This window comes from Pongo abelii, chromosome 18 (genome assembly GCF_028885655.2).
Source record: "Pongo abelii isolate AG06213 chromosome 18, NHGRI_mPonAbe1-v2.0_pri, whole genome shotgun sequence".
Classification (NCBI taxonomy): Eukaryota; Metazoa; Chordata; class Mammalia; order Primates; family Hominidae; genus Pongo; species Pongo abelii.
In genome coordinates this window covers 61,350,518-61,374,299 of record NC_072003.2, presented here as the reverse complement: position 1 = coordinate 61,374,299, position 23,782 = coordinate 61,350,518, and the positions used below count along the sequence as shown (strand labels likewise).

General features: G+C 38.4%; 1 protein-coding gene across 3 annotated transcripts in view; it reads left to right on the top strand.

Annotated features, from left to right (window-relative positions):
• Positions 1-23,782, top strand: part of CDH8 (cadherin 8) — a 391,459-nt gene that overhangs the window by 15,285 nt on the left and 352,392 nt on the right. For all 3 annotated transcript variants that reach the window (XM_054534013.2, XM_054534011.2, XM_054534012.1), the window contains exon 2: positions 1,273-1,723. In XM_054534013.2, the coding sequence (XP_054389988.1) occupies positions 1,472-1,723 (252 nt within the window). In that variant the 5' untranslated portion in view covers positions 1,273-1,471. The remainder of the gene's footprint in view (positions 1-1,272; positions 1,724-23,782) is intronic.

Below are 23,782 nucleotides of genomic sequence, written 5' to 3'. Positions count from 1 at the left end.
AGAACGACAAGCAGGGTGATTCTACTGGCCATCTTGTTAGATCAGATACTGCCTGTATTTGCAGTACAATCTGGGTCTGCCCCTTTTAGCTGGCTTCAGTAAGGCCACTCACCAGCCCAGCTAATGTTAATGACTTTCTAGGTTTCTTATTCTGAGCCAGAATGGAACCAGAGACCTAGAGGTGAAAGGTTTCCTCCCCTTCTATGAATTCCCTGAGCCACAGTGTCCCCGAGGGTGTCCTGAGAAATTATTTTCCCATTTAGTCTAATTCAGCAAAGCTTCTCTGTTGGATCTGCAGTGAACATTATTTCTTTAAAAATATTTTTTTTTTGAGAGGGAAGAAACACATTTTGCCATGCTGAGGGTAAGCAAAAAATGTATCTGACACCTCAGGTAATGGGGATTTTTTTGTGCCCTTGCCTTTCTGAATCTCTTCAATTGAACATTACATTTGTTACCATATTTTATTCCCAAGGAGGATTTCCATAATTTAAATCTCCTGTTTAACTGTACATTTAGAATGGGGACCCTGACACTGTCCTGATTATAGCATACAAGCTGGACATTACAGAATTTTTCTCTGGGAGCATTCTAATTTTATTCACTCATTATTAGCATCCTGGCAGAGGATTGCATTCTGCACCCTGAACTGGGCAATCCTTTCTGGTGAATCCTGGAAGCTAAGATTGTAAAAGTTGGGGTAAATTCCCCTTCCCATTCTCATGTGTATTTTTTTAATGTTGTTAATTCAAAGCTAGTCATTTCATGGAGTTTAGCATAAAAGGAACTAAAATGTATCTTTTAAACAGGTAAAAAAAAAAAAAGAGAGAGGAAGAAAGAAAGAAAGAATAAAAGGCCTACAGTGTGTTCGACAAGTGGGCTGTGTTAGCGTATACCCCAAAGTGTTAAAACAAAAAGAAATGGAAGAAAGAGAGAGGAAGGGATGGAGAGAGGAGGAGGAAAGTCAAGAGGAAGAAACGAAGGAAGAGAGGGAGATGGGAAAGAAAGAAGCAAGGAGGAAAAAGAACTTCTATTACGCAAACCAGTTTCTGATAAGTCACATAGCTACAAATGAAAACTGAAATCTAAATAAAGCTTAAAAATTAAAGGACTTACTAGCCTACTTATTCTAATTCTTCAGATCCACTTTCTTAACTCAAGAGTTTGAGAAGTGCCTACTATTGTTCACTTTAGGTGCTTTTGAAAAGCAGTGATTTTATTTTAAAACCGGTTTGAGTAGACCCTTATCTTTCTTCCTCCTTGTTTTCGCAGGAAATTTCAATGAAAAGAAAAGCCAATGGATTGTGGTCTTAGAAAAGCTGCTTAGATGATGTCTGTTTCCCGTGCTATAGACACGTGGCAGAGCTGTAAGTAAATGCTCGGCACTGCATGATGAATTGGATGGCTGCAGACCGGAGACAAAAAAAATAATTGTCTCATTTTCGTGGTGATTTGCTTAACTGGTGGGACCATGCCAGAACGGCTAGCAGAAATGCTCTTGGATCTCTGGACTCCATTAATAATATTATGGATTACTCTTCCCCCTTGCATTTACATGGCTCCGATGAATCAGTCTCAAGTTTTAATGAGTGGATCCCCTTTGGAACTAAACAGTCTGGGTGAAGAACAGCGAATTTTGAACCGCTCCAAAAGAGGCTGGGTTTGGAATCAAATGTTTGTCCTGGAAGAGTTTTCTGGACCTGAACCGATTCTTGTTGGCCGGGTAAGCTTTGTTTTTAAGATCTCAATTTCGGGGTCTGTTAGTGGTCTTCAGATGTTTAATACCAAACTCTTTTTAATTGTGGCCACACTTAGCTGTAAATTGTTCAAGCCAGATGGTTACTGAGTTTACCCGTCGTTCTGTTAGGAATATGATTAATCCCAAGGTAACAGTTTTAAATGGTCTTGTAGGGAAAGCTTCTCCCACCACCTCGTCTACCCGGCTATCAATAAAATATAACACTGCTTATATAATCCATAAACAAATAACGTTTTCTTTCTCATTCACATGACAGCGATCTCATGCCAAACCTTTTCTCTAGTTTATAGTACTTGGAAGAGATATGCATCTTTTCTCAGTTTGAGTTCCTACCACTTCAATTACTGAGAGTTTATTTTGTTTTATTTTATTTTAAGGCTATGCAGATTTCTCTAATTGCAGGTAGATATTTATCTTTTTTGTTTTGTCATCTGCTTTTTCAATAATTAACCTAGGATGGAGAAAAGGAAGTTCTTAAAGTAGATGCTTAACTGTGCATTGTACTATTTGAAAAACTTTGCAATAGGAAACTAGTTCATTCATTGTCAGGTGAAATCAAATGTACAGAATCAAAATTTTAGTTTAGTGGAGTGTGTGTGTGTGTGTGTGCACGCGTGTGTGTGTTAGACTGGACTTACATTTGTTTTGCTGTTGTTGGCAGGTTAGACAAATGTTCTTTGTGTAGACATGGGCTGCCTGCTTTCCAAAATCACACTGTGGGTTATTGGAGACTACACGTGTTTATTCCTCAAAACTGTTCATAAGCTCCTTTTAATTTTGATGCACATCTTCATGTAGGTATAATTCCAATTATGAGCCTGCAAATGACTGATTTTCTTGATAAGTTTTAGAAGTGAATCAGGCCAATGTTATTCACTTCCCAAATGCAATGATTTAAAAGAAAAATAGGAGGGGAATTAAATGCTGATCTTCAGGACTTGAGTTAACTCTTTGTGTTTCACTGGGAACTTCTGATTGCGTTACTGCTTTTACCCTATTGTCTTGCAAAACAAATCGAGTCTCCCCAAGGATTATGTTTCTCATTTCATATGGTTCTACTTGGATGAAGAAAGCCTGCATAAGGAGATATAACGAATCATTACATGGATATTTATTGAGCCTTTCCTATGTGCCAGATGCTCTATTAGGCACAGGAGGCATATCAATGAATAAAACTGTGATCTCTTATAAAACATAAGGAACTTATATTTTGGCCAATACTGAGTGTTTATTGTCTGTTGAACACGATTATAAAAGCACTTTGTGGGCACCAACCTTTTTGATTCGAACAATAGCCACCTTCAGTATATGCATATGTATGTTCATTTGCATGTACGGATACAAATATATATGTATGAGACAAGTCTGCACTCCCTTTGTCGTAAGCTCAAAGTATAAAATCCAAAAGATTTTTTTGTGTCCTTGATACAAACTCAGGGAGCAGAACTGACTTGAGGCTATTATAGTCATAATGCGTAATTGTGACTGTTCACATATTTTGCTGCAAAAATGTTAATGTGGTTGATTACAGGGTGCTGCCCCAGACCCTGCTGAGGGTGTTACTTACCATATAGTTTATATACCTTAATGTTTCTGAAGTATGAAAAGTTTTGAATTCCAAGATACATCTGGCCCCATGGGTTTTGGATATGAGCTTCTTTACCAGCATTGTCTTATCTTTTTTGTAGGTACAAAAGTGAGGTTTAGATGGATTAATAAAGCAAACCAAGATCACAGAGCTGGTAAATTATCTGCCTGAGTTTGAATACTGTTGGAAATTCCAATGGCCATTATTTCACCCACTATACCTTATTACATATTAGGAATCAGCTAACTGGAGTTTAAACTGTAATTTACACTTACAAGTTATTGAGTATAGAATGTAAGGTCTTTAAATGCCTACTTCTGGATATTCAGAACTTCTTTAATCAGCCCTAAGGCAAGGCGTTCTCATGCCATATGAAATTCTGGGAATACATGCATATTTACGTAGTGGATGCTTTGTTCCTTGCTTTTCTTAGTTATCTTTTTATGAAGGTATATCACTCTGACTGTGTCTTGCATAATGTAAATAACAAAACATGCTATGCCCAGGAAAACATTTCATTTTTATCTGGGTAGAAAAAGTAATTAACGTGGGGTTGCTTTGGACTCAGAATCCGATAACTGATTTCATCTCCATTCCTTACATGAAGTAATAGAGATAGAGGTAAACAGCCAGGCATTCAGCATCTTCTCGTGACTTATTGACACATGAGACGTTCATGCTTCTCTGAACGACAGAAATGTTGCCAGTGAACCCTAGGATTTTGAAATAGCCCAAATGCTTTTGAGTCTTAGTGATGGTGTTTATCTAGCCTTTTCACGGCTTCCTACAATGACCAATTCCCAAACAATTGTTAAGTCAGAGTTTATTTTCTGGAAAACTTTTCTGCGAACATTTCCCATCATACCTATTTCCCTTTAAAGAAAAATGCTCCTGAATTATGACAGTGTAGCCTTGGAGGATCTTGGGTTGTAGCGTGGCCAAAAATACATTTCAGGTGACTGCTTCAGATTATGAGTCAGGCTGAGTGCGAAGATGATCTGAATCGGGGTGCCCACCGGTGCTTTAGTGTTTTACCTCTGTGCACACTCTTCCACATCCGACTCTTTAAACCACTTCACCTCCCAGCTTCTCCCCAGGAACCGGCTGAGAAGCATTACTTACTTTATGAGCACACCTGCTCTTTGAAAGGCCCTCCTGCGAGTGACCGTGGCGGGGCCTCTGACCTGGCAGGCTGAGCTCAAGCTCAAGGGCAGAGCTAGTTTTTGAGTGATAGGTTCTTCAGAGCTTCACATAAAACCTTACAGCATCCATCTTCTGTTTTTAGTATATTGGTAGGCAGCTGGATGCTGAGAAAGCTCCTTAGCATCAGAGGTGTACTCTCTTGAGGTTTGAATATGAGCTTGGCCACTTTCTGGGTGTTAACCCTGAGAAGGTTACTGAAGTTTTTCAAGGATTATGCAAATAAGATAAATAAGAATTTGTAAGAGTAAAGAAAATAATAGAAGCATAGTAGCTGCTATATAGTAATTGTAGTTGTAATTGTATTCTTAATTGTATGTGTGTGTGTATGTGTTTGTAGTTCGAGTGGCAGACAAATTAACAATTACCTCACTAGGTGAAAACAAGACTCTGGGGGCGCCTTCACAGGTACATGTTGTATAGTGTGGAGGTGATGTTTCTGTGTGTCTTGAAGAGTCACTGGCCTGGGGGTGTGGGGTGGGAAGCGAAGTGCCCCAGCAAGATAGAGGAGTTTATGCAAAGTCATTGGAGAGAGAGTAAGATGACTGAGAGTAACATGCTTCCCTTGGTCAGAAGCAACATAAGCCTTTATATTTTCTGTTGAAATGGAATGAAGTCAGTGGTCATATATATTGGTTTCTTTTTAAGATAAGGTCTTGCTCTGTCACTCAAGCTGGAGTCCAGTAATGCACTCACAGCTCACTGAAGCCTCGACCTCCCAGGCACAAGTAAATAGTCCCTCCTTAATAGCTGGGACTACAGTCATGCACCACCATGCTTGGCTATTTTTGTTTAAATCTTTTGTAGAGATGGGGTATCCTGTGTTTCCCAGACTGATCTTAAACTCCTGAGCTCAAGCAGTCCTCCGGCCTTGGCTTCTCAAAGTGCTGAGATTATAGGTGTGAACCACTGTGCCTGTCCTGGAAGTCATATTCTTAGAGAGGTTTTCCCTATCAGTTCTTCTAAAATGTAATTGTTCCTCCTTTAATATTTCATACCCTTTGTCTATGCTTGACTGTTTTTCTTCCTGATAATCATTATCTAACATACTGTATACCTTATTATGTTTATTATTTGTCTCTTCTAGGATGCAAGTTCCGCAAAGAAAAGGATTTTTGAGTCCTTTGGTCTTTGCTCTGTATTCCCAGAACCTAGAACCCTGCCTGCATATAGGAACTGCTCAGTAAATACTTTACATGAAAAAATAAATGAATAATTTACCTACATAATGGAAGAATTTATAATAGTCATATAAGCTCAATGGCATTTTTCAATAAAGGAACTTTCATGTTCTCTCTTTCATATGAGTATTTTATAGACCACCTGGGTAGTTAAAATTTTTTTTATGTATTGATTTTGAAAGTCTTTCTTTGAGGTAGTGGGCATGAAGAAAATGCTAACTTGCTTAAGCAACTCTCTTTCAAAAAGCTGCAGAATTACCTCTGTGGAGACTGTCTTTCTTACCACCGTCATAAAGCAACACGTTGTCTTCCAGCTATCTTCAGGCTTTTGTGTTTGGGCTTATGGTACAAACTGGAGCAGAAAGCTTTTGTCTGGATTTCTGAAAAGCAAATACCAGTCAAACAGACTCTATTCCTGCCTCCAGTTCTCTGTGGACCAAGGCAAGGCAGAGCCTGTTCATAAACACATAAACATTGGGCATTCACATCTCCATGTAGCTCAGTGTTGACTTTCTTTGGAAATTGTGACAGAGAAAAAAGTGGCTCATGGGACACTTAGCCCAATTATGCTTATTTGTTCTGGTCTTAGGAAAGAGAAAACCTGTGGTGGTTTTTGATGAATCTGGCCACAACACAAAAATACTATTCTGTGGTAAAATGTGCAGATACTCTTTGTGGTAGACAGCTTTGTGTCATTATGAGAACCCCTGGCTGCAAGTCAGGATGGTGATTGATACAACCATGCCACGAAAATTTATTGAGCATCTACTATCTGCAGAGCATTTCATTGCCAATGGATTCTGAGCTCTGAGCAAACACAGATCTATCTATGCCTTCTGCATGGAACTAATGAGCTCCTAGAGGGAGACAGACATTAAAACAGATAATCACATGAAGAAACATCACAAGAAAACTGAAATAAGTACTCTGAAGTGAAGGAATGTGGTTCTCTTGAAGCATATACAGAGGAAGCTGCCCTATTCTATGGGAGGATGGAATCTTCCCAAAGGAAATAACCTGGAAGCTGATATGCATTAACATGTTGTTGAACCAGGGTTCAGAGATAAAGAGAAAAAGAGCATTTTTGATAGAGGAAATAGCACGTTCAAGGCCATATACAGAGCTGAGAGAGGGTCAGAGTAAGTGAGTGTGTCTTAGTCAGTTCTGGCTGTATAACAAGTTAAGACAGACTGGGTGGCTAATAAACAATAGAAATTTATTTCCTTCAATTCTGGAGGTTGGTAATCTTTAAGATCAGGGCGCCAGCATGGTTGGTTCTGGTGAGGGCCCTTTTCCAGGTTGTAGACTGCAATCTTCTTGTATTCTCACACTGGTAGAAAGAGGGCAAGGAAGCTTTCTGGGGCTTCTTTCAGAAGGGCTCTAGTTACCTTCATGAGGGTTCCACCCTCATGACCAAATTACCTTTCAACAGACCCATCTCTTAATACCATCAAATTGAAGATTAGAACTTCAACATATGAAGGTCATAAACATTCAGTCCATTGCGCTGAAACACAAAGAACTAGGCTTAAAGTCTCTTGTGTCAAGTTAGAAAGACAAGCAAGGATCTCTTGGAGATCTGGCTTCTTTCTCTATTAATTCTACTACAAAGCTACTGGGAAAGAAAAGTCATTTCTGTTAGGTGCAATTTCCTCACTTCTGAGTGTATGGGATTAAGATATTATATATTTAAGATACAAACCCCTATGGAACAGGAATACACACACACACACACAAACACACACACACATGCCCCACATGTTCATTGAATATCCTTTTTCTAAAATGCTTGGGACCAGAAGTATTTCAGATTTGAGATATTTTCAGATTTTGGAATATTTGCACATATATTGAGATATCTTGGAGAATGGAGCCAAGTCTAAACATGAAATTCATTTATGTTTCATATTTACCTTACACACATAGCCTGAGGGAAATTTTCTGTAATTTTTAAAATAACGTTTTTGTGTAACAAAGCTTTGACTGTGACCCATCACATGAAGTCAGGTGTGGAATTTTCTACTTCTAGTGTCGTGTCAGTGCTCAAAAACTTTCAGATGTTGGAGCTTTTTAGATTTCAGATTTTCAGATTAGAGATGCTCAGCCTCTGTGTGTGTGTGTGTGTGTGTGTGTGTGTGTGTGTGTGTGTGGTATATGTAACATCGATTTTTGGCTCAGGTTGCTTTAGTCCTTGTTCTGTAAGTCCTGTGATCCTCAATCCCTTATATTGCTTTATTTTGGGAAAAAAACACCAGTCTGCTCTGCAGGTGGTCATAGTTCTTCTATACTAAATCCTCTCTCTTACATAAACTTCTCTGCTCTCTTTCCTCCCTTTTTTCCTCCTACCTGGGCTTCTGAGCTGTTCCTTATTTGGATGTAACTCTCTTGCTTGTAATGCCACATCTATTTATAATTCTCTTCCTCCAAGGCACTGACTCATTTTCTCTCTTTAAATTTGACCTTCTAACCTTCCCTCTTCACTGTAACTTGGAAATCGTTTGGGTGGTGCTTAGTATGAAGGACACGGGATGCCAAATAATTACACTATATTACAGTTTACGGTGTCTGCGACTGGTGAGAAAATTGCACTTGACATGCCATTATTTTTTGCTGGCCGTTTGCATGTTAAGAGCGCTGGACTACGCAGTCACAGCTTAATTGTATCTTCGGCCTTGTGGGAACAATTCACTGTCAGTTCCATGAAGCTTCTACCTACTCAGACAGAGCCTTGTGCACCAATAATTTGGCAGGAATGCAAGTCAGCATCGCGTGTCTCAACCTGGCCAAACAACAAGAGTTGGCTCCCTCTTGTGCAATGTTCTGACTTAGAAATAGGGGTATCCCAGAGCTGTTGGAAATCTTTGGCTGCTAATACAAATAATATAAATAAAGAGAATAATATTAGTCATTTAAATTAGCAGAAATTAGCAGAAACCCTAAACACACACATGCTCATCTACATGTGAACACACATGCTCACCTACACATGCACACACATGCACATGGAGGATTTCTTAGCTAAGTTTGTGCATGAGCAAAATCCCAAATCATCTCTTAATCCTTTTTGTTTTTTCCTGTAGCTCCAGACTCTCACCCTGCTCATCTCATTCCTTACCAAGGGATGAGGTGAGAGAGAGTGGATAATCGATGCTTATGTTTGTAGATGCTCTGAGAAGTAAATTCTCAGCTTTCTTATAAGAAGAATCCTGCATATATTGTCGGCTATTTAAGAGTCATCTCATGAAGGCAGATATTTTTCCCACTTGAAGCAAAATAACAGCAGTCATATGTTTATGGATGACACAATCAGATTATATAATTCTGTTTTTTAAATAGATTGCAACAAGATAGTCAGTATAAAAAAACAAGTTCAGAGTATTGATTCCTATTACAAGTATGAAGCTGAAATTCACAGGCAAGCATTGGGCAAATATAAATGCTACATGACTGGAAAGTGACTCATTGCATATTCACATGACAGAATAGCATAAAGTCATTAAAAAATTCAGATTTATAACATGAGAGTGTGGTTGCAACTTAATAAATATCAAAGGCAAGATATAAAATGTGTATAGAAAATAATTATTAAACTATATGTGTGATACAGTCAGAATGCCTGGCATATATCTGTTAGAATATGTGTGTGAACATGAAAAAATACATTTAAACATTTTTGTATCTATCTTCAAACCATGAATATAGATGTATGTATTCAAATTTACAAAAATAATGAGCCATTAGTGCCCATTATCCTGCTCACCCATACACCCATATTCAATATTTTTAGTCATTCTACTGCTATTTTTTCAATTACCTTCACTCCCACAAATGCATACACATTGCCAATGCTCTTGATTTAAGTAGTTAATTTAAAGAGAATGCAAATCACATCTATAACCACTATTCACTGTTTTAATGTAAAGATTTCCCCAGTTGAAAACAACACAGAATCATAAAAAAATCCCAAATGCATGATTATATCTAATGAGTATGTGATATCCAGGTAACCCACCTTAAAAAAAATTGAGGAGTTCATTTCTGACATTGATTCAGATTAGTAACTATACCACAAAGCAATACAGGAGAACCTGTAAGGAAATATATCAATATATTCAATCTTTCTTCCCCCAGTATATGTGGTTGGATTATGAGCTTTAAAAAATAATTTTCTGCATTTTATTTTCTTAATATGCTTTTATTAAAATGTAAAACTTAATAAAATGAGAAAAAATAATATATTTTTCAATTATCTTAACATCAATGCCATCCATTCATAGCAAATTCTTGGGGACCATTACTTAATGTAAAACAAATTTGGTAAATAGAATCTCGTTTTAAAAACTACACCTCTGCTAAACACTTGTATGGCCAATCTCATCAATTAATAAAGCACTAGGCTTATTTAATCATTTTTATGAAACTATGAAGAGGGAAAGAACAGCTACAGTCTTTCTGCATTGCTAAATGCACATTAAACATGTTCCATAACTATGAAATAGACCAGATATTAACCAGATGTGAAGGTTTTCTATTTGATTTTTTTAAATGGGAAACTATCTTATGAGTCTTCAAGTAGTATAATCAGCCTACAGGTTGCTTGTAATTTTTTCAACAGATAGGAATGACCTAGAAAAGTTATTTATGAAACCATGTTATTTAAGAAAGATAAAAGTGTTACAGCGTTTACAGAATTTCTTTTGGCCTGGCTAAGAATGTTTGCTAGACAGTGGTATTTTAAAAATAGTTCAGTATTTTCCATCTGTACATATCATTTCCATTATAATTAACTTAAGTTCACCCACTTGCATTCACATACACACCTTGGCCTAATTTGGTCATCCACATTTCTGTCCCTAAGTCTTTGAATATTTCATTACACAATATTTTGATAGGCAGACTTGTGCACAAAAATCGGAATACTCAGTTAAGATATGAGCGTGTTTTCTCATCGGCACTGGCTCTCTAACCTCAGATTTTAATATGTTTAGGAATCCCTTTAGATGTTATATCCTAGAGGAGAAATATAATACACTACATTTTTATTACTCAAAGTGAGGTCTGCAGACCACCAGCGGCAACACATGGGAGCTAGTGAGAAATACAGAATTTCATTCAACACCTGTACACCCGGACTTATTGAATCAGAATCTGTGTTTTAACACTACCCCCAGGTAATTCTTATGCACATTAAAGGCTTTAAAATGAAATACACATTTAGTTTTTAGGAAATCAGCCAATCATCAATCAACCCCTGTGTGGGTCAAATCATGCTTTTTTGCTCTCTGTACCCAGCCAGAGTCACTTTTGAATACCACCCAATTTTTAAAAAGGGTCAAGGGAGCTAGTGTTTGCAAAAGCCCTAGGTGAGGTTTTGGAAGGAAACAGCTGTTGATTTTATTTGAACCCCATGTAGTAGGTGATGAACATGATGGGCTGATGGGACTCCTTCCACATTGCAGGTGATGGTGAAAAGCAACCACCTGCGTGTGCACCCATGCTCCTACCACCAGCTCAGTTCCTCAGTGAGAACTGTTAACTGTTGTCTGCTCAGTTCCGTGGACTACTTCCTTTTCTCTATATGTATTTACCACAATGTGGCAGATGTGTTCTGAAATCTACAGAGTATCAAATGTCACTGGGCTTCCATGGAAGGCAGTAGCAGAATCCAAATGAGCCTGATCAGAAGGGCTGAGGAATATTGGGAAACAGCAGGGAATAAAATACTACATGCATATTTTTGTTTCTCCCTAATCCTAAGAATAACCCAGCTGGGTTGCATACATTTTTTTTTTTTTTCTGTGAATATGTGGTTGAGACTAGGAAACTGAAGACATTATCCAGGGACATGAAAATGGGGGAGAAAAAGAGGGTTTTTTTTTTTTTTTGAGACGAGTTTCGCTCTTGTTGCCCAGTCTGCCAGTCTGGAGTGCAATGGCGCAATCTCGGCTCACCGAAACCTCCGCCTCTCGGGTTCAAGCGCTTCTCCTGCCTCAGCCTCTTGAGTAGCTGGGATTATAGGCATATGCCACCACGGCTGGCTAATTTTTTTGTATTTTTAGTAGAGATGGCGTTTCTCCATGTTGGTCAGGCTGGTCTCGAACTGCCAACCTCAGGTGATTTGCCCACCTCGGCCTCCCAAAGTGCTGGGATTACAGGGGTGAGCCACCGTGCCCACCCCCAAGAGAAAAAAGAGATTTTAAGTAACCCGAATAAAGTGATAGTATCTATTGAGTGTCTACTATATGGCTGACAATTTATTAAAGTTTGCTTATTCAATCTTCACATCAATCCCCTGATAAAGGTACCATTATACACATTACCAGATCGGGAGAAAGTCACTGAATGGAATAGTCGTTTCCACTAGAAGGTGCAGGGGAGACAAATAGTGATTACGTGATGAAGTCCAGAGTCAAACCTGAGCGTGGTGATCATAGAATTTGTTCCTGTCACCATGGCAACACACGATCTCATTTGAACCGTGTGTGGTAGATGCTCAGTGTGCTGGGCTGTGACCCCAATTTGCGGATGAGAACAGTGAGATCGCAGAAGGAAACAAAGGTAGAATGTCAAAGGTTTAGTAAGATTTGAGCAGACAATGAGAGGTGTTTCTCCAATTACAAAGCCACAGCATATTTTTTGCACCTCTATATGCTTTGCTAGTCAGGGACAGAGGTGCACATAAATCCCTTGAGAAAAGAAAAATGTCCTTGAAGATTATGCTTGTGCTGGCTCTGTTTCATTTATTTTATGGGAATCAGAGGAGAGGACATTGGCATAGCCTGGGCCCGAGCAGGGCTGCTACCAAGTACACCACAATTTGGGGGTTATTCTCCTAATACGGGGGTTAGCCTAGTATCTTGATGTTTTGCTTTCTCATTTTAAAAATATATTAAAAGTGATTATGCTTGATGAATAAGAAAAAATGATGGAGAAGGAGTAGGAAGAAGAGAAAAACGGTTTTATTGAAAATTGCAGACATCTTGCTACGTGCTTTAAATATATTTACATGTTATTATTTTCCATTTTGCAGATAAGAGAATTAAGACTTTTGGATGGAAGTAAATTCTCACCGGCTAGGTGACCAGAGTGTAATGATTCTGGTTTTGCCTGAGCTGGGCAGAGCTTTTAACCATGCCAGAGCTGTAGCATAAAGTTAGACAGCTCACTGGAATCTTTAGCCAAAACTGAGCAATTTTCTAGGTTCTTCTTAAAGTGAGAATCCCAGAACACCAAAAAGAAGAGTGGAATGAAAAATAAAATCCTGTATACATAGACAGGAACTAAAAGAAGACAAAACGCTTGTACCCTCCAGTTGCTTGAACTAACTGTGTTAATGCTGAATAATTTAGTAACAATTCCCTGTACTCTTGGAAACTGAGCTGGTGGACAATATTACAGAGACTCCAGAGGTGGGATCTATAATTTACTTAGCTTTGTGCAGTGACTTTCCTGGCTCCCCTTGTAACTTTATAAGTCTTTTTCCAAATAGATATGTACTTCTCTGTTGCATCTCTTCCATTCCAGCCCGCATCTTGGTGACTTTCTCCTGAGCAGTTCTGGTCATGTCCTCTGCTACTGGTGCACCTTGGCCACTGAGAATAACCCCTTTATGCCTTTAGCAAATACTCTGAGGAACAGTAATTTGATGAAAGAGCAAACATGCTATTAAAAATGACCAAATCCTGTAACTCTTAGAAGGAAGTCAGACTCCCTAGCCACTCAAAAGCTTTATTTAGAATGTGGCAGGGTTATTTATAGTAGAGTTTTTCTTTGCTTTTTTTTTTTTAATGTGTGTATAGGAACCTAAAAGTATAAATGAATTTCTCATTGCAGTTTGCCTTTTGTCATACTCTTGTGTGTGTGTGTGTGTGCGCACATCCTATTATTTTTTCTCTTAAAGGAGCTTTTCTTTGGCAAAGCTCATCCTCTGATTACATCCTTGACTTTGTAGGAACATTTATAATCAGCTTTTCGAGGTGTTTTCAGAAATCATTAGATGTTTGCAGTGGCTGGTCCTATTGATCAAGGCCACTGTTTTTTGAGTACTCTCTTCTGTTTTTCCTGTCATTAAACTCTTACTGTAAAGAAAGGTCTTAGTTTTTTACAGCTGAACCCAAATTTCACATTCCAACTAGACTATCAGAAATGCATTTAAGACTGTGATTCATGCCTATAATCTCAGCACATTGGGAAGCTAAGGTTGTGAGGATCGCCTGAGCCCGGGAGTTGGAGGCTGCAGTGAGCTGTAAGGTCATGGCACTGCATTCAAGCATGGGCAACACAGCAAGACCCTCCCCATCAAACCCCCAAGAAAGAATGCATTTAAATGTTCCTATCTTTTCTTCCATCTCACCAGTTGGAGGAAAGACACAAACAAAAAAAAAAAAGCTGAAAGACCAAACAATAAACATGGAGACTCTCCCGCCTCCCCATCATCACATACACGTAAACAAAATGAGGTGGTAAGACAGTGTCAAAGAGACACAAACCACAGAGCCAAGTGGTAAATAGAGGGTGAGATAGAAATCCAAAAATACAAAGCAAAAGTCACACTACAAGCGATACAACATAAGAAAGGAGCTAAGCTGGGCACAGTGGCTCACACCCATAATCCCAGTGCTTTGGGAGGCTGAGGCAGGAGAATCACTTGAGCCCAGGAGTTTGAGACCAGACTGGGCAACACAGCAAGACCCCAGCTCTACAAAATATTTTTAAAAACTAGCTGAGTGTGGTGGTGTGCACCTGTGGTTGCAGCTACTCCAGAGGCTGAGGCAGGAGAATCAAGGCTGCAGTGAGCTGTGTTAGCAGCACTGCACTCCAGCCTTGGTGGCAGAGCAAGATCCTGACTCAAAAATAATAATAATAATAATAATAATAAAGATAAAAATAAATTTTAAAAAAGGAGCCTAGAGCCAGAAAACATACACAAAGTAAGAGATTTTCACAGGAACACAGCATTCAAGCAACACAGAGGATCAAAATCAATGAGAGAGAAAATGAGGTAAAGTAAAAATGAAGACTGAGGGAAGGAAAGAGAGTACGATATTCCCTGGAGAGAAGGAGGAAAGGCAGAGGATAAGCAAGCAGAGAAAGGCCATATGGAATGGATTTGGGGTCCACTGAGTGATTCTCACTAGGGCCAGGCTAATTTCTTTTAGCCCCTGGACAGATGTGTTAATGTATACTTTTATGCATACTTTTCTGATCACACAGGTTCTGATTTTTTTGTTTTTGCTTTGGAAAGGTGTGCATTTTGATTCTAACACAAGACGTTTGCCAAATAGCTGAGGCTGACAGGACTTGGCATGAAGTTGGAACAATCTGAGTGAACCAACAAACATGATGATCTTTTTTTGTTCTTGAATTTGTAGAGACCAATTTTGTTTTTTAACCCTATATATTTTCTAGGAATTGGCACTAGAAAGTAAATCGTGGCCATTTTACCTCAAATCAGATGTGAAGCATAATAATTTAATAATAAGTCTTTAAATAAAATTATCACATGCTTTCTATCTACAGAATATGACATCAGCTTAGAAGAGACGTGGGAGGTAGAAAAGGCATATGGGTAAGCCCTTGGACAATTTACATCTGTCTACAACTCTCTAAAATTATGAAATGGGGGCCAGGTGTGGTGGCTCACACCTGTAATCTCAGCACTTTGGGAGGCTGAGGTGGGTGGATCATGAGGTCAGGAGCTCAAGACCAGCCTGATCAATATGGTGAAACCCCATCTCTACTAAAAATACGAAAGTTAGCCGGGCGTGGTGGTGCTCACCTGTTGTCCAGCTACTTGGGAGGCTGAAACAGGAGAATCACTTGAACCTGGGAGGCAGAGGTTGCGGTGAGCCAAGGCAACAGAGTGAGGCTCCATCTCAAAAAAAAAAAAAAAAAAAAATGAAATGGGCTTTTGAAACATTGGCAAAAGATATTTTAAAACAAGATTTATCTTTCTAGTATATTTGGGTATAAAAACAACTTAATTTATGCAGTTAATTTTAAAATGATCTAAAATGGCCACAGAAAAGGCTAATGCTAGTTTTCTGTTTCTGCTACTTTACAAATACATTTGAGCAAATGCATTTTATAAAATCTTTTATTTTTAACTTTTGTGGGTACTTAGTAGGTGTATATATTTACAGGGTGAGCAAATACATTTTTAATAGCTCAGTGAAGAACAAGTAAGGTGGAAGTTGGAGAATATACATAGATAGAACCAAGGAAAATAATACTTTTTTGACTACCTAGTACCTTCCAGGATGTATGAACTCTTATTTAGATCTCACCTGAATCCTGTGAGATAGGGTATTAACATCAACCACCTTTTAACAGACAAAGAAATAGGTTCAGAGAAATTTAGTCACTGTCCCAGGTTGGCTAATAAGGTGGGGAATTGGGATTGAAATGCAAAACTAGCTTATTTCCAAAACCTATACTTCCTCTGCCTAAACTGTGCCACCCCCTCCCTCAATTTACTTGGTTCTTCTTTATGTATCTTTACACATGGAAGGGCTCTTGTGGAAATAGGAACAACGTTCTCATGGAAAAGTGCTTACTCTTATGGAACACTATTTGCTCTTCCAAGTATTTCTTTTGATCATCCCAATAACCCAGAAGGCCAAGTGGAATGACTAAGATGGCATTAGACCCACACTAGAAACCAGACCTTTGGACACCTTGTCTTGTGTTTTCTCTAGTGATCATATTGCCTCACCGAGGCTTTTGTGAATCCATCAGCATTACAGATGGTGTTCCCACCCATAGGGTAACTCTTCACCATTCAAAGTGTGTTGAGATTAACACTGCAGTTCCAGGTTGCCCTACAGAGCAGGCCTCTTAAGACATCCACTCCTAAATCTTGCAGCATGCCAGTGCAGCAAGGTAGGAAAGCCCTGAGTGAGATATCCTTTTAAGTGCACCACCCAATCACATGGTTTATGTGGTCTCTTTTAAATCCAAGGACTATGCTGCTTCCCTACTTACACTGGCAAATATGAACTGAGAACCTGCATTAATAATAGACATCCTCCCTGGGCATTTTTTTTTTTTTTTTTTGAGACGGAGTCTAGTCCTGTCACCAGGCTGGAGTACAGTGGCGTGTGATCTGGGCTCACTGCAAACTCCACCTCCCGGGTTCAAGTGATTCTCCTGCCTCAGCCTCCTGAGTAGCTGGGATTACAGGCACACACCTCCACGCCCAGCTAATTTTTGTATTTTTAGTAGAGATGGAGTTTCACCATGTTGGCCAGGATGGTCTCGATCTCCTGACCTCGTGATCCACCCACCTCAGCCTCCCAAAGTGCTGGGATTACAGGCGTGAGCCACAGAGCCCGGCCTCCCTGGGCATATTATTGAATGAGATTTTCAAAAGCCTGTACTGCCTTGTGACCTCTTAGCTTCACATCATCCAAGATGGTGCTCCTTAATATAGCCTAGCACCGCACATTGTGAGTGCTACATAACGCAGGCCGGGAAACCACACATGCAAGAATATTGGATAATTCTTTTGCTAATGTTCGAGGAAGGCTTTTGCTGCTGTCTTCCTATAGGAATACTTCACTAGGCTTGGATTTGGGTGAGAAAAGTTAGCACAGTTGGGTGTCACTTGGCTTTGCAAGTACTAGGACACAGTTATGTACTGTGACCTGGTAGGGAAGTGTTGTCACATTTACAAAGAAAATCAGCATGCTGGGAACTGCTCCTCGAAATGTGATAAGGAAGTAAAAGTCTGCATCTGAAGACTCCTCTATCTCAAGAGAACTTTTGAGGTAGCAGAAGAAAGCGTTCTTACTTTGGAATTAGAGCCTTGGAAGAATCTTTGCAAATATAAAATGCTCTCCTTCTGCTACTCTGTAAACTCCACAAGGTTCTGGCTTTCTCTTTTAAATTTTATAAAAGGGTCAGCACAAGGGAAACTTTTCTCTTCCACCTAGCAAGGGCTTGGGCTAAGAGAGATTTTCCTCTTTCTCCCCTGAAAACTGTAAGCATTAAGACTGATTGACTGAATGCAGATACTTAATCTGAACCTTTTTAAAGAATAGTATTTTCTATTTTACAATTTACTGTTTAAAGTATATTGTTTTACCCAAGCCATGCTTTTTATGAGCCATAGCCTTGTGTTTGAAACACCAGGAGGTATACAAATTCACATATCCACAGACACACACATTTATACAGAATTAGAAAATGATGATTAGGATACATTTCTGAAACCATTAGCAAGTTTTCAACACAGCTTCTACCTTTTTTTGTTGTTATAACCGTGGTGGCTTGTCTATTTTTTTGTCATCTTTATCGCCTGAAATGAAGAGCTTATATGCAATATCCTATCTTGCAGTACCTTTATTGACCTCTGTTGGTCAAGAGTCCAGGCTTGTATCTTTTTCATTGAGAAATAAGGTAGCCTGGAGGATTGTGATTCTGCTCTGAAGTTAGACAAAGCGAGGCTTCAATTCCTGTCACAATAGCCCCATACTCAGCTTGTATCATTGCATGAGAGTTAGTGTTGTTAAGCCTCAGTTTCCTCACTGTGAAAGTTACTATGTAAGATTTGTCCTTTAGGTATTCCCCTAAGCAATAGATGTGATATCCTAGTTCACTGAGTGGGGGCTAAATATTATGGTACTTGTTACTATTCTAGACAGTTCATGTCTTGGACATTTTTGTCATTAATTAAAGCTTTTTAAAAATCGCAATTAGCGAGACTGTTTTTAAAACCTGTCACTCTATGGCCATATGTTACACATCTGTACAATAACCTGGGTGTCTTCAGTACTTTCTAGTGCCCTTTGGAATTCAACATTCTGTTTCTTTGTTTTTGATTCATACAAACTGATCCTAATACTGAGCCTGAGGAAGGAATACATTTTACTAAGTGGAAGGAGAAATGCTTTGCCTTCTGAAGGCATAGAGGAAAGTATATGTTTAATTGGTACTTACTTTTCAATATTTAAGAAGAAGAAGAAAAAGTAGAATAAAATGATGGATAACCACATTCCATATTGACAGATGGACATGTCTAATATTTCAAAATGTCACATGCAAATACCTTAATTATTTTGAAGATCAAGGTGAGAGGGATATTGAAGATGACTCCAACTTTGAACCTCCACCCTCAGTAACCCATCTAATTCAACAGTGACGTGAGACATAGTAGGTTGACTTCTGTAATGCTGCAGACCACCCTTGGAGGGACACAAGTCGGAAGGATCGTCTTTCTTTTGAGCCGTCTAAGAGTAAACATATCCCTGAAAAAAACACAGTCAGGCATTACAAACTGTTCATGCATACAAGTATAAAATCACCACCATCATAATACTATGAATTATAATGAAATATTACATCTATAACATCTTGTAAGGAGATTGCATATAAAGCACGTTATTAAAATACGCTTTATAAAAGCTATTATGTTGCAATAACTGAGAGCTATTCAACTGCTATTATCTTTTGTGCAAAATTTTAAAAACGCTTGATCTTCAAACTGTTGCAAAGGTTAAAATAAATCCTATGATTAGAAGTACATGGAATTTGTTGAAATAAAAGCTAACATTTAATGGCACATTTTATAAATACTGAAGAGAAGGAATCTTTGATTCACAATTACTTAAGCATGTTACATTCCCACCTGCCCCAAGATACACACACATGCTTACAACCAAAACCCCATGCTTATTAAGACAATTTTTAACCTTTGTACTAATGGATGATTATGTGCCAAACATTTCTGATAATTTTTTTTTTTTTTTGAGATGGAGTCTGGCTCTGTCGCCCAGGCTGGAGTGCAGTGGTGCAATCTCCGCTCACTGCAAGTTCTGCCTCCCGGTTCACGCCATTCTCCTGCCTCAGCTTCCCGAGTAGCTGGGACTACAGGAGTCTGCCACCACACCCGGCTAATTTTTTGTATTTTTAGTAGAGATGGGGTTTCACCGTGTTAGCCAGGATGGTCTTGATTTCCTGACCTCGTGATCCACCCACTTCGGCCTCCGAAAGTGCTGGGATTACAGGCGTGAGCCACCACACCAGGCCAAGTTTGTTTTTAAGTACAGTGACAGTTAGATCCTTTACCTAAGATAAATTGTAAAACATGTAAATTCACCTAAGATTTTTATTGACTTGTTCTTATAAAAAATGGGGTATTTTATAAAAAGAAGTTTATTTCTAGACTGTGCTCTATCACAACATCCATTTTATAATCCTCTTCCAATGATAATAGGAAATCTGATTACCATCAATAATGCTAATGGCTAACATTTTGAGTACTTTTATGCTTGCAATAGGTGGAACACTTAGGGCATATCTCATTTAATGCTCACACACTCCATATGAGGTACACACTCATGTATTTCCATTTGTAGCTATAAACCGATTTAATCAAGTTGTATAGTTCCTCTAAGGTCGGTCATCCGAAAGCTGCTGAGTCAAACCCTGAAGGTAAATATATTTGCCTTCAATTTCAATCCTAAACTTTTCTGATATAAGTCTCTTATAAAAAAGTTGAAGTTTCTCGGGTAGTCACATTATGTCATTTCATCAAACATACACACACACAGTTTAGAAACTAATATTGCATTCTACAGATTAATTTACTTTCTTTTTTTCAAAATCAATACAATTGATTAACTTGTTATTCTGAAGTGTTGACAAATTATTGGGTAAAAGTGAATTAATAGATTTATTCTACAGTATCTATTGGGAACACGCTATGTTCCAGGGTCTTTCCGAGGTCATGCAGACACACAAAAAGATTCTGAATGATATGAACATTTACTTTGAAGAAACAAGGTAAAAATATACAATAGTGGGCTATTCACTCTTTAAACAACCTTCCTGATTTTTAAAAATAATATCTACTTGTCATATCTACTTGTCTTCTTAGCAACCACAGCATCACTACCAGTTCACCTACATTATCCAGATCTCGCGTTACTCCTGGAAAAGAATTCACAGTCAAAACCAGTTTGGGGGGGAGGGGGGAGGGATAGCATTAGGAGATATACCTAATGTTAAATGACGAGTTAATGGGTGCAGCACACCAACATGGCACATGTATACATATGTAACTAACCTGCATGTTGTGCACGTGTACCCTAAAACTTAAAGTATAATAATAATTAAAAAAAAAAACGGTTTGAAGTAAGAAGGATTTCTCTCCCCATGTGCTTTAACAGAGCACATAGCTTGAAGCTAGTGCAACCTTCCAGGCAGGAAGGGAGAAGATCGCTATGTAAATCATTATCACTGACAAGTTAAGCCTCCAGTCAAAAGTGGAATGTATAGCTTGTGTATTTACCTCGGGCTACTTGTCTCCAGGAGGTAGCCTGAAAAGAAATACTTAGAGCAGGTTGATATCCACACATACACACCCTTATTGTACTGAAGGGCCGGTCTCGTGTTGCCTTGGATTAGCTGAATATCAGGGCTTAAATTATTCTCAGGACTCCTAATATCCATCTCTTCACCCCAACCCAGAAATCCTAAGTAAAGGAGATGAAGTGAAAATTCCATCTTGAATGAGTTGCTATTTGATTAACTCTAACTGTACCTATTAAACATAGGATTGGGAGTGGAAAATTATGAGTCCAATCTTCTCCATGTAGGTGGTCAAATCTGTTCTTCCAGTCGGCTTTCTCTGTTGCATCAGAATCACATTTCTGAATTTCAAAACTAGACCAGTCATTCCCCTAATTTCTGTGTCTTCATTATCTATGTGCATGAGTCCCAAATACTTTTCTAGCCTCAATGAACAGCAGTTACCATTATTTGACCTTGGAAAGTCACTCAAATTTTTAGCATTGTTGAATACCTTAAATGAGTTGATAGAAAGATAGCACTTAGAATAGGACATAATGGTGCTATGTAATTGTTAACTATAATGATAATGCAAATTTTTATTATTCATTAATAAACTATTGTTAACTATAGTTACTGCTAGTGTTACTACTACAGTGTCTACTACTAGTAGTAATACTACTACAAACACCACTAAATTTGAATTTGATATTACATGAGAAAACAACATGTTAAATTTTATCAGCAACCATATTAAGAAACAGCTCAGTGAAATGAGAAAAAGTTCAGTTCAACATTTTTGCCAAAGGCTTTATCTTTCCTGTATATCATTATGCCTTCAGCAACTCCTTTCTATTCAGTTTTTGGCAGACTGTGGGTTCAAAGTAAATGTTTATTAGTTGAGATATCTGTGTAACATTTCTGTTAGAACTTAGAAAACCATCTAACACTAGTAGATGCTAAATAGATGCACGCTTTTTTTTTTATTCTAGCTTTTTCTCACAACATTTTGAAAGCCAGTCTACTCAGAAAAGATGCAGCATGAGCTGTCTTAAGCCATGTGGAGAAATAGGAACGCTTTTACACTGTTGGTGGGAGTGTAAATTAGTTCAACCATTATGGAAGACAGTGTGGAGAATCCTCAAGGATCTAGAACCAGAAATACCATTTGACCCAGCAATCTCATTACTGGGTGTATACCCAAAGGATTATAAGTCATTCTACTATACAGACACATGCATACATATGTTTATTGCAGCATTATTTACAATAGCAAAGACTTGGAACCAACCCAGATGCTTATCAATGATAGACTGGATAAAGAAAATGTGGCACATATATACCATGGAATACTAAAAAAGAATGAATTCATGTCCTTTGCAGGGACATGGATGAAGATAGAAACCATCATTCTCAGCAAACTAACACAGTAACAGAAAACCAAACACCACATGTTCTCACTTATAAGTGGGAGTTGAACAATGAGAACACATGGACACTGGGAGGGGAACATCACACACCGGGGTCTGTCGGGGGTGGGGGGGCAAGGGGAGGGAGAGCATTAGGACAAATACCTAATGCATGCGGGGCTTAAAACCTAGATGATGGGTTGATAGGTGCAGCAAACCACCATGGTACATGTATGTATACCTGTGTAACAAACCTGCACATTCTGCACATGTATCCCAGGACTTAAAGTAAAATTTAAAAGGGGGGATTCATTATAATTTTTTTTTCAAAGAACATTTAACTCACATCTTTTCATGCCCCAGTGAGCACGATATAAACATCAGAGACACACGGAAAGCGATATGCATGTGTATGACATTTTTCAGGGTCCTTTAAAGTCATAATCACTACCTGGCACTTTACACCCATTATCTCATTGAATTTTCATAATAAACCTAAAAGTTAGATGTTATTATAACTGCATCATAAGAAACCGATACACTGCAAGAGGTTAGGTAAATTTTCCAGCATTGCGAAGACTGTTCTGTATCTGCTGAACTCTAACATTCTTCTATCTAGCTCCAAAGACTTGTTTCATTCTTCATGCGCTCTGTGTAGAAGTAGCCTGTGACCTCCACGATTTTCATGATCCTTTTACTCTGAGTTTCTGCCTCTAAATCTCAGTCTTCCTTTTTAATAGCTCCAGTCTCCAAAAGCTGTGAAACCCTAGCAAAATTAGTGGTGGAGTTGTGCTTTAGATCCAAATCCATGTGACCATAAACAAGTCAGTTCAACATCACTGAGCTCAGATTTTTCATCTGTAAAATATTTGGCAATCTTTATATTTTGGCTTAAATGAGGCAGTAAATATGTGAGAAGTACCTAGCAGTGTCTTTCATAGAGTAGGCACTTAGTGGATGAAAGCTACTCTTGTTATTATCCTTACTTTTCTGATGATTGTTTATAATCAGATAATGAAGAGGCATCACTAATCATTTAAATTCTCATCCTTCTAAAGCTGTGTATTAGTTATGTTTGCTAATGAGACTCTTGTACTTAACTGATCTTATCTGCTTTGTCATGCCCAGTATCTTAGTTTGAGCTTCCATATAATATCTATCCTTCCAGTTTCTTAGAACTGAGTCCTTTTTTTCCCCTCTGTATTGATTTTATTAAATCTTTTGGCTCAATAAGTCATTAGAATAAAATATCTAGTCTTAGAGAGAAAATGATCTTTGGAATCAGCAACTCAGTTTTATTTCGAAGATCAAGAAAGTGAATGGAGGAAGCAGAGACTTGAATATCTTTTCTAGT